Source organism: Phyllobates terribilis, unplaced genomic scaffold (assembly GCF_046119375.1).
Source record: "Phyllobates terribilis strain yellow unplaced genomic scaffold, ASM4611937v1 Scaffold_3__8_contigs__length_932513732, whole genome shotgun sequence".
Classification (NCBI taxonomy): Eukaryota; Metazoa; Chordata; class Amphibia; order Anura; family Dendrobatidae; genus Phyllobates; species Phyllobates terribilis.
In genome coordinates this window covers 500,292,609-500,305,013 of record NW_027362763.1, presented here as the reverse complement: position 1 = coordinate 500,305,013, position 12,405 = coordinate 500,292,609, and the positions used below count along the sequence as shown (strand labels likewise).

Genomic DNA, 12,405 nt, shown 5'->3' with positions numbered 1-12,405 from the left:
CTGCGACCTTCACTATTTTCCTCAGGGGCATTAAAACCGTCTTGTTAAGCTACTGCGACCTCCACGACTCTTCCAAGGGGCATTAAAACCGTGTTGTTAAGCTACTGCGACCTCCACCACTTTTCCAAGGGGCATTAAAACCATCTTGTTAAGCTACTGCCACCTCCACCACTTTTCCCAGGGGCATTGATATTGTCTTTTTATTCCACTGCGACCTCCACGTCTCTTCCAAGGGGCATTAAAACCGTCTTGTTAAGCTACTGCAACCTCCACATCTCTTCCAAGGGGCATTAAAACCGTCTTGTTAAGCTACTGCGACCTCCACCACTTTTCCCAGGGGCATTGATACTGTCTTTTTATTCCACTGCGACCTCCACGTCTCTTCCAAGGGGCATTAAAATCGTCTTGTTAATCTACTGCAACCTCCACATCTCTTCCAAGGGGCATTAAAACCGTCTTGTTAAGCTACTGCAACCTCCACCACTCTTCCAAGGGGCATTGATATTGTCTTTTTATTCCACTGCGACCTCCACGTCTCTTCCAAGGGGCATTAAAACCGTCTTGTTAAGCTACTGCGACCTTCACCACTTCTCCAAGGGGCATTAAAACCTTCTTGTTAAGCTACTGCGACCTCCACCACTCTCCCAAAGGGCATTAAAACCATCTTGTTAAGCTACTGCGACCTCCACCACATTTTCAAGGGGCATTGATATTGTCTTTTTATTCCACTGCGACTTGCACGTCTCTTCCAAGGGGCATTAAAACCGTCTTGTTAAGCTACTGCAACCTCCACATCTCTTCCAAGGGGCATTAAAACCGTCTTGTTAAGCTACTGCGACCTCCACCACTTTTCCCAGGGGCATTGATACTGTCTTTTTATTCCACTGCGACCTCCACGTCTCTTCCAAGGGGCATTAAAATCGTCTTGTTAATCTACTGCAACCTCCACATCTCTTCCAAGGGGCATTAAAACCGTCTTGTTAAGCTACTGCGACCTCCACCACTCTTCCAAGGGGCATTGATATTGTCTTTTTATTCCACTGCGACCTCCACGTCTCTTCCAAGGGGCATTAAAACCGTCTTGTTAAGCTACTGCGACCTTCACCACTTCTCCAAGGGGCATTAAAACCTTCTTGTTAAGCTACTGCGACCTCCACCACTCTCCCAAAGGGCATTAAAACCATCTTGTTAAGCTACTGCGACCTCCACCACATTTTCAAGGGGCATTGATATTGTCTTTTTATTCCACTGCGACTTGCACGTCTCATCCAAGGGGCATTAAAACCGTCTTGTTAAGCTACTGCGACCTCCACTATTTCTCCAAGGGGCTTTAAAACCGTCTTGTTAAGCTACTGCGACCTCCACCACTCTTCCAAGGGGCATTGATATTGTCTTTTTATTCCACTGTGACCTCCACGTCTCTTCCAAGGGGCATTTAAACAATCTTTTTAAGCTACTGTGACCTCCACCACTACTGCAAGGGGCATTAAAACCATCTTGTTAAGCTACTGCGACCTCCACCACATTTTCAAGGGGCATTGATATTGTCTTTTTATTCCACTACGACCTCCACGTCTCTTCCAAGGGGCATTAAAACCGTCTTGTTAAGCTACTGCGACCTCCACCACTCTTCCAAGGGGCATTGATATTGTCTTTTTGTTCCACTGCGACCTCCACCACTCTTCCAAGGGGCATTGATATTGTCATTTTATTCCACTGTGACCACCACGTTTCTTCCAAGGGGCATTTAAACTGTCTTTTTAAGCTACTGTGACCTCCACCACTCTTCAAAGGGGCATTAAAACTGTCTTGTTAAGCTACTGCGACCTCCACCACTTTTCCAAGGGGCACTTTTGGTACAGAAACATATCCTACAAGATATGTGTGGTTGACTGGCCTGATATTGATGTGAATGGTCCCTGTTCCTCCTGCTCTTTCTCCTTTGCCACCACCTCATCCATCATTCATCACCTGAAGCTATGTTTTAACGGGAGTCATAGAACTGGGATAGTAGCAGGAAAACATCCAGCAATCCTCGGAGGAGGTAGGAAATGCGCCAAAATGCTGACCACCTCAGGCCTAGCTGCTACTACATACATGCGCTTGCATTCCAAGAAAACGAAGCAGACGCTAACTTCTATCATCATCATCATCATGCTCCTCATCTTGGCACTTTCAACTCCCCTGATGGACAAGCCAGGGCCCACCGGAGGAGTCTGGTTCTCTGGTGGGCTCATCCAATGCTGCCCTAAAGCAGGCCGGGCTAAGAAAAGTGTGTGGGGGGATGTTCCAAGGAGAAATAGGGGCGGCTGGGGACAGTTTACGAACACCCGGCAGCCCCCAGGCGGCTGGGGAGCGTGTGTGGACTCCCGGCCGCGGGGAGGCTGGGGACCGAGTATGGACACCCGGCCGCCCCCTGGCGGCTGGGGACCGAGCGTGGACACCCGGCCGCCGGGCGGCTGGGGACTGAGTATGGATACCTTGCTGCCGAAGCAGCCATGAGGTAGTGGCAAGCTTCTGCCTCCTCCAAACTAAAAGGCCCAATTTCAAGTGCAAGCAGGCTAGCAGTATGGTATTGCAGCCTGGGGGTGGGTGGGTGGCAGGCTGCATACTTGCGCTTGCATTTCTAGGAATGGGGGAGGTACAATTGAACACTGCCCTGGGACAAGGACTTGCACGGGGATAGTTGCAAGTCTGCATCTTCTGATGCGGCAAGGATCACTTCTGATGGGCACACTTTTAGGCAGTGACCTGGGTGTCAGAGATGCTTCTAGGGGTCTTCCTCATGCTGTTCCCATGTCTTTTCAGCACTGTATGCATGTGTCGCACAGCACATGGCCAGATAAGATTGTAAAATGTTAAAATGACATTTCCTGGTGAATGCATTTGTCACGGTTGAAAACAATACAAAAGTGCAAAAACGCATAAAAAATGCTACTTGTGAACATAGCCCAAGGTGTGGAGGAGTATTTTTGTTTTTGGTTATTTATGTTACCTTTTACACAAGTCTTTACCCTGGAAAGGAAGTTCCTTAACATATTTCACAGGAAAACCGTTTCAGTTTCGTTTTTGAACGTTTTATTGTGAGCCCGTAAAAGTGGCTTAATACCTCTGACCACATTGTTGACAGCAGTGACCTGGGGGTCAGAAATGCTTCCTGGGGCGATGCCCAAGCTGTCCCCATGTCATTTGAGCACTGTCACTATCGTTTTGGGCACTTTTTAGGCTTTCTACAGACTGCCAGGGGTGCCACCGCAAAAATGCTCGGGTCTCCCATAGTCTAACATTGGGCTCGTTGCTCGGGTCGAGCACCCGAGTATCACAGCGAGCTCGGCCCGAGCTTCGAGCACCCGAGCATTTTAGTGCTCGCTCAACACTACAAAAAAACAAAAATGGTACCCTGACGTGACCTGACAAACATGTTACAGACTGTCAGTAAGGATTTAAAGAGATGTCTTTTTTCTTTTTTTCAGAAACAGTGCCTTGTCCATGGATTGTGTCCAGTATAGCATTGAAGTGAATGAGTGCAGACTTTACTTTATTCTCAGACAACCCATTTAACACTTGAAAATTCCACATTGTATATGGGTCTACTAAAAGAGTGGAAAAGCTCAAGGACAACAAAAAGGAAAGAGACAACTCCTTTAGGGCTCATTCAAACGTCTGTGGATCTCTGGCTGATCTCGGACTGCAATGCATAGACAGGCCGCAGCACTCGCCACTCGAAAGTGACAGCTTCATATATTTCTATGAAGCTGGCATGCTTGAGTCAGGACAGCCATGGCCAGCCAAGCAAAGGCTGTCCGTGCTAGGAATAATTTTCATGAACATCTAAATGAGTGCTTAGACTAACTATTTGAGCATCCCCAAGCACTTAGTCTAATGCAGTACTTATTAAAGTTTAAAAGCCAACCCACCAGGTCCCCCACATACATTGTTCTAAAGGGAATCGGTCATCAGGGTTTTGCCAGCTAATCTGAGAGCAGAATAATATAGGGGCAGAGACCCTGATTTCAGTGCTGTATCACTTACAGTATTTTGTGTAGTTTTGATAAAATCACTATTTTATCAGCAGGAGATTATTCTTAGAGGACTAGTAAACCTGCTGCTAGGTAGTCAAGCATATTCATGAGCTCTGTATAACCCCGCCCCCACCAGTTGTTGGCAGCTTTCTGTGCACACTGTACATGGATATGGATATACAGAGCTCAATATTGAGATAACTGGTAGATCTGCAGCAGATAAAACAGTGATTTTATCAAAATAACAGCAAGCAGCCCAGTAAGTGACACATTGTTGGAATTAGGGTCTTTGCCTATAAATTATGCTGCTTTCAGATGAGGTAGTAAAAACCTAGTGACAGATTCCCTTTAACCTTTAACTGTTAACATAATTAAGTATCATAATTTTTTATTCCATAGAAAAATTATGAAAAATTAAAAGAAGACAACTCCTTTAACTTTGTCAGCTAGATATCTCTTTAACAGTGGCAGAAACTTTTATTTACCCAGTCCATATCATGAAGTCAACTTTTTGTCCAGATGTTTTGATATACTGGATTGATGATAAAATAAGTTCATATGGTGAATCACACATAAAGTCTCCAAAAATTCCAGGACTCGAGGCATTGACACCCTTAGAGGATAAGCATACTTTGGTATGGTCATCAGTAAGGTGATAGGAAAAATCCAAATGAAGGTCTGAAATATGCCAAAACTGGCCTGTAGGTAAAGGAGAAAATAAAAGTTAGTATTTACTTGACCCAAAATTATATAAATGATATTTTGGGATATACATGCCAGACTTATTTACTGTAAGATTTAATGTATTCAAAGTTGTAGATAGATACATATTCTGGAGGTGGATCTATCTCAGGAGAATACATCTGTGCCAAGCAGGAAAAATGACTTCTGGATAGTGAAGGTGAGGTTTCAGCATTGCCCTTTGACCCAGCTATGCCCCTGATAGAACTAGAAATATTGGACAAGATGTTTTTTTTCAATAAGAATTCCCAAGGGAACACTTATGGGAATATCACATGTTCTACAACATCTTTATACAAAGGGAACATTAATGTGGAAATTGTGCAAAATTGAAGATTGGAAGCTATTTTTCATCTTTAAAAGGTGTATTCTCAAGTTTCATAGTTATCCCCTATCTATGGGATAGAGGATAACTTCCCAATTGCTGTTGGTCTAACCGTTTCACCATCATCAATCCTGAGAACCAGAGCACGTGCTGGAGTGGTGATCGATCATGCGCCCTGCCACTTCATTCATTCTTGTTGGAGTGCCGAAGACCAGCTGAGTGCAGCACTGGGCTATCTCCCGCAATCCCATTAGAAATAAATGCAGTACACCTGATCGAACACCGCTCCATTCACACAGGAGCCTTGGTTCTCAGGATCGCTGGGAATGCCAGTGGTTTGACACCCAACTATCGGTAAGTTAGAGGAAAATCTTCAAACTTGAGAATATCCATATTAAGAGTTGTTTCTTAATTGGGTAAATTACAGAACCTCAGAAAGAGGGCTATAAAGATAACCTACACTTGTACAGTAAGTAGGGAAATTTTTAGCAATGACTTGTTTCATTACTGTCATCAGTTCATTAGTCAGATGCTGTTATCTGAAATCAAAAATGCAGACTGGTGGAAATATGGGCAGAATTGCATTGACGCAAATGTGATGGAGCAGAGGGAACCTGCCACTTCCCTGCTATAGATTGTCCCAGCTCAAAGATACGGGAAATTGTTCAGCAAGTATTGGGTCATGTATAACCCACAAAAGAGGAATCTACAAATTAACTCCTGAAAGCCAGCCTTTCCACAATGTATGAAATGCAATATTACATACTTTATTATAGTATGCTATATTACCCCTCAATAAAAACCCTATAGTAGTATAACACTGAACTGTTTCCATAACTTTAATAGTGATCATATGGGTTGCTCCACTCAAATTCCTAGTGTTGTGCTTCATAAGGATATGAATATATATTTAACCCCATCACTCTCAATGTAATATATATCCCCTATCCAGTGAATAGTGAATAAACGTTTCTGGCTAGAATACCTCTGTAAGTAAGCAAGTGAATGTTATTGGCTCAAATGTAGTGAGTAGAGTCAGTTCTTAACTTCTAACTCAACAGCCTCCAACCATAACAGACAATCTCCAAAACTCTTTGATGTGGCCATCCCGATATACAAATTACATGTGTTGTTACAAAAAGAAGTAAGCAGGTGGGATTTTGGTCACGTTACTGGTGGTCCACAGCTCAAAGGTTCAATAAGGAAGGAATGGTCAATGAATTGACAGTCCCCATGAGGGATGCCCCGTACATGTGTTCAATGACTGCTTCTGTCTCCCTAAACGGCTTAACACGCCCAGAAGCTGGTGTGGTTAATATTCTACCTGGACTTCTTGAAGAGTTTTACCACAACACAATACCTCAGCCATTGCTACTATTTAACTTCAGCTGTGTATAATATTATCCACAACTACACCTTATCGTACCCCGATGTGGGTCTTTCATAACTATAGTGGGTACAGGATTTGCAGTCACAACCAGGCCCTGGAATCTAAGGGTGCCGAAAGGTCCCTTTGGCTCATATGAGAAGACCAATACTATTAAAGACCCATGATATTAGGGGGCCCTGTTGGAGATTTTGCATTGAGGCTTACAAGCCACAATTGATGCAACTGACTTCTACCAATGGAAAAGACAAGGAGTCACCATCTTCTGGCTGCTGAGGTTCATGCAGTATAAGATTGAGAAGCGCAGAATTCAAGGCTTCTCATGAGATAAAACAAGGGGCGCCAAAACAAGTATGTAACATAAATATGTAGTCATGGGTGCACTGTTTTCAAATTCTTCTGACAGAAACTTTGGTATGCCAAGATCTAACAAAAGAATTGTAATGTTAAATTGTAGGACAATCCTGATAACACTGACTCCAGCTTTACAAGACTGGACATGCGCCTTTAACAATGCTGATCAATGCATATATATTTTAAAAATATTTGACGTTGTTGATTGCTTATCTCCAATTTTTATAAGGTTGTTATTTTCAGCTCTTATGCTATATATAAAAAGCTTCCTGGTGACACAACAACGAGCAATGTCAAGTGTCAGGATTATATGTGGATATACTGGTTGCTCTAGAAACACAATTCCACTACATATTATACAGTATATTGCTCTGGCGTACTTCTTATGCTAATTCTGTAGTAGAGTCATTATCTCTACATGATGTGTATAGAAGTATAGCTTGCTTTGTCATTTGTGCCAATAGTAAATTTATTTAACATTGCGATTTATGGTATTTATGAAAACCAGTGCAAGTAAAACAGGTGGGTGTTGCCTAAACTAACAAGTCTGCATTCATTTTCTGACCCTCTTATAACATAATAGATGGAAATCACATAGCTCTCTTGGATCATTGCCTCAACACCTGCTATTTCTTCTGTGATGACTTCAACAATGCTCAAAACTCAGAAAAGACTGGCTGACATAAGCTTATGTATTAAAAGGAATATATCAGCAAGATTTTTCCTTAACCCAAACTAATTATATGCACATGTAGCTCTTTCAACAACAAATCCAGCAATACTTTTACTAGTCTGCTACTCTGTTGCTGAGAAACCAGCTTTTAAATGAATATGCAAATGAGGCTGAAGATCTGAAGCCTCTGTCACTCCAGCTCTATTTATTCCCAGACCAGTGCTGCCTCCTCCTGCTTGACCGACAGCCTCTATGATGTGAGACTTCAGGCAAAGGAGCCATCAGCCAGGCAGGAGGAGGCAGTGTTGGGCAGGCAATAGAGCTGGAGTGACACAGGCTTCAGATCTACAACCTCTTTTGTATATCAATTCAAACAACAAATTCTTAGTAATGGAGGAACGGACTGGCCATGTAAAGGTTTTGCTGGGCTGGTGTTTGAAAGAATTACATATGCTCTTAAATAGTTTGGGGTGTAAAATCCTGCTGACAGTTTCCTTTTAATGCCTACTATGAATCTCATTTTATTTTTAAGAAGTCATAAAAAGCAATTAAAGTTACATTATCTAGATTGCAATATTTTTGGCATAATGCTGGTACTGAAAGTCTCATCAGTTCTGGGTCTATCAATGTTGCTGGGCATGGAATGTCTATTATTTCCAGCTTTTTTCAGACTATTAGCCTATTTATGGCAACATAAAATAAAGTCAATGCATTATCTACATACCCTCAGATTGTCAATGACCCTATGTGTACGGCCAGTGTACATCTCCCATGCCATGAACATAGATTCTATTTGCAGTGCAGACTGCCTATACACAGTTTGGTTTAGTAAGAGGTTCCCTTACTCACTCAGTTTCATGATGACTGTTTACTTCAGTTTCCACTGAGTCAGTAAGGAGACAGCTGATCAGGAACTTTATGCTGTGCACTAAGGACATACAAACTGTGTCAGAGGCAGAATATAATAAGGATTTAAAGGGGTAAAAGATTGCCTTTTTTCCAGAAAGATTTGTCCATGGATTGTGGCTGACATTATAACTCACCTGCCTTGAACTAAATAGAGCTTAAAGTAGCTGAAATACCAGGAAGAGTATACTGACAATCCCACATTGTCAGTGAGATACCAAAAAATGTAGATCTCCAACAAAATCACAATGTCATGTGTATCCCCTGTAATCTGTCTATTTCACAAGTGCAAAGCATGGAACTGAGCCATAGATGTTTAATCACATACAGAGTTTATTTAAAGGCAACCTGTCATCTGGTTCATACCGCCTGAACCACGGGCAACATGAATCAAATACTGGCTGAGCTATTACAACTGCTTATGTTTTACTCTGAAACGTTGTGGCATTTCAAAGAAAACAGATTTTGAAAAATCAAGGACTAGGTGTCTCTGCTGACTAGTTCAAGGCAAGTAGCCAGCTGTTTCTCCAAACCCCGATCGAGTTGACTGACAGGTCTCTCCCTATACACACATATAGGGTAGGTTCACATGAGCGTATAAAAAAAAAATCGTTCAGAGTTTCATCCAGAAAAGTGTTACAAATTTTTTCTCACTTGTCATCCGTATGTAATCCGTTTTTTAACATTAAAAGCTATTAATCACTTACAGGACCATTTTCAGTTTCCTATGCTACTGAACTGCAATGTATCTGTAAAAATCAGATGCTATATTGTGGCTCCGTATTGCATCTGATTTTTTTCAAGCACCCATAAACTGGAATGGGTGAGTCTCATCTGATTTACAGAAGAAACTAGAACATGTTGTGATTTTTTTAACACACATACAGGCGCATCTCACTAAATTAGAATATCATCAAAAAGTTAATTTATTTCAGTTCTTCAATGCAAAAAGTGAAACTCATATATTATATAGAGTCATTACAAACAGAGTGATCTATTTCATGTTTTTATTTCTGTTAATGTTGATGATTATGGATTACAGCCAATGAAAACACAAAAGTCATTATCTCAGTAAATTAAAATAATTAACAAAAAAACACCTGCAAAGGCTTCCTAAGCATTTAAAAAGATCCATTAGTCTATTTCAGTAGGCTCCACAATCATGGATGTCCAGAAGGCGGTCATTGACACACTCCACAAGGTCCCAGAGTTCCAATTTTCATTAGGAAATCAAGGTCCCAGAGAGTGGAGGAAGAGTGGAGACACACACAATCCAAGCTGCTTGAGGTCTAGTGTGAAGTTTCCACAATCAGTGATGGTTTGGGGAGCCATGTCATTTGCTGGTGTAGGTCCACTGTGTTTTATCAAGACCAAAGTCAGCGCAGCCGTCTACCAGGAAATTTTAGAGCACTTCATGCTTCCCTCTGAGGACAAGCTTTTTGGAGATGGAAATTTCATTCTCCAGCCGGACTTGGCACCTGTCCACACTGCCAAAAGTACCAATACCTGGTTTAAAACCAACAGTATCACTGTGCTTGATTGGCCAGCAAACTCGCCTGACCTTAACCCCATAGAGGATCTATAGGGAAGATTAGAGACACCAGACCCAACAATGCAGACGAGCTGAAGGCTGCCATCAAAGCAACCTGGGCTTCCATAACACCTCAGCAGTGCCACAGACCAATAGCCTCCATGCCACGACACATTGATGCAGTAATTGATGCAAAAGGAGCCCCGGCCAAGTATTGAGTGCATTTACTGAACATACATTTCAGTAGGCCATCATTTTGGATTTTAAAAACATTTCTCAAGCTGTTGTTATAAAGTATTCTAATTTACTGAGATAATGACGTTTGTGTTTTCATTGGCTGTAAGCCATAATCATCAACATTAACAAAAATAAACACTTGAAATATATCACTATGTTTGTAATGACTCTATATAATATATGAGTTTCACTTTTTGGATTCAAGAACTGAAATAAATTAACTTTTTGAGGATATTCTAATTTAGTGAGAAGCACATGTATTAGGTAATTGCAAATAAAATCGATCATCTACTTTGCCCATTGAATAACATTGGTCCGAGTGATGTCCGTTTTTTCCATGACGGGAGTCGGACAGAAAATACGGTCATGTGAATGAACCCATAGGGAGAGAGCTGTCAATACAATATTGCAAGACAGAGGGAGACCTCAGCCAGAAGGAAACCTCAGAGTAGTCATCCGAGTCGCCTAGTCCCCATCAGCTTTTCAAAAGTAAGTTTATTCTGGAACACCGCAGCATTTCAGAATAAGATATAGATAGCTGCGATAGCCCAACCGGACTCTGATTCCGATAGTATGAATCAGATAACAGGTTCCCTTTAGAGGTAGGGGATTTAAATGCAAAAGACCTAGACCATACCTAGCACAAGCTGAGGAGGGGGAACTAAACAAAATTAGAAATTGTCTTACACACAAGTAAAGCAGTGTAGATTATAAGTACAGGCCAAAAAAATGTTCCCATTAGGAAATAGTGCATTGACAGCTTTGCAGTTTGCCGTTACTCTTGTGCAGATAATATGTTTTCGCTTAGTTGTACAATACGAGGTACATTACACAGTTCACTTTGCATTCTAGCCTATTAGTTACACATGCGCCTCCACAGTACTGACCTGACACTTCTTGTTTACTGTCCTCTCCAGGCTTCACTGGAAAAGCTGAGGTAGCCAAAGGGGCGAGAAGTATCATCCAAACATTAAGAGCCCCCATGTTGTTCTTCTGCTGGAGCTCTGGGATCTGAGGTTATTCCTTCACTAGACTTATACTTAGATACTTCCTTGTTTACACAATGCTAGGCTGAGTAACTTATCAGGTTACAGCAATTAACCTCTTCATGGGTACTAGCAAGTAGAGGCACGAAACCACAGGAAACACGCAAGAAACGCGAAGTTTTACTAAACTACTTTTGAACTTTACTAATATTTTTAGACAGTGTAAACTTAAGCTAGACAGTCTTATGATACCAAGTGTCTGACGTTGGTTGGTGAATCTGAAGCATCTTTAGACTGTCTGGTCTGAATTTATACCATTTGTTATTTAGCTTACTTTGGTCCATAAAGTTAATGCAAATTTTGGCCAAATGTTAGAGCACAATATCTCAATTTAGGCAACGTCCCTTTCTCACTTATTCCTAATAGGTCACACCTACTTGATGCATATGACGCGCCCCTGGGCCTGTGTCGCGCTGCGTTGCGCACGCGGGAGCTTACCCGGAGCCGGATCTCTTGAGGGTTGTAGTCTCGTGGCGGTGACCCGGTCCGTGCCCAGGGAGTCAAACTGAGCGGCGATGTAACAGCGGTAGATGTAGGACGACTACGCCACCCGTTGAATGCAGCTATGGAGCTGCCGCTGCAGGACAGTCCGCTGAGGCCGGTGGATGGATGGTGCAGCGTAGATGGTATAACCCCCAACGGGAGGGGTATGGCCTCAGGGCAGCAGATGTGGATGATGGGGGTAGCAGGAACCACTCAGAGACGGTGCGGTGTAATTCAGGGTCTTTACTGGTAACAACGATAGACCCTCCCGGAGTACTTGCTAGTGAACGGGGCCTGGTCAGTCCTTGAGCAGATGGGATCTCCCCTGGCCAGGCGGAGTTGTAGGCCTCCCAAACTGACTGTACTCTTCTGGCTACCTTGCTAGAAGCGGATATAAGTAGCCCACGTCCCTGAGTGTACCGTGTGGTGCTCACCCGTATGGCCAGTGACTCGGGGCCTTCTAATGGCTTCCGCTCCACGATGGCGGTGCTGGTCCCACGCGTGTGACCGTGCCTTCGGGTTTCTGGGCCTGAGGACCTGAAATCCCCTGCCGGTCGGCTTCTGCTGCTGGGTAAGAGTTAGTCCCCACAGCCTCGGACGCCGGGTCCGGTAAGAAAGCTTCTCAGTCAGGGCGAGCTCTGCAGCTGCCAGCCCCTGACTCGTAGTAGTATTGCTCCCACTGAGCTTCTGCTGTTTCTTC

At 43.0% G+C, this 12,405-nt stretch overlaps 1 protein-coding gene across 1 annotated transcript in view; it reads right to left on the bottom strand.

The window, feature by feature from the left end:
- Window positions 1-11,247, bottom strand: part of SMPDL3A (sphingomyelin phosphodiesterase acid like 3A) — a 68,298-nt gene extending 57,051 nt beyond the window's left edge. The window contains exons 1-2 of the mRNA XM_073675953.1: window positions 11,064-11,247; window positions 4,508-4,721 (exon numbers count right to left, since the gene is read on the bottom strand). Of these exons, the coding sequence (XP_073532054.1) occupies window positions 4,508-4,721; window positions 11,064-11,160 (311 nt within the window). The 5' untranslated portion in view covers window positions 11,161-11,247. The remainder of the gene's footprint in view (window positions 1-4,507; window positions 4,722-11,063) is intronic.
- Between the last annotated feature and the right edge of the window lie 1,158 nt (window positions 11,248-12,405).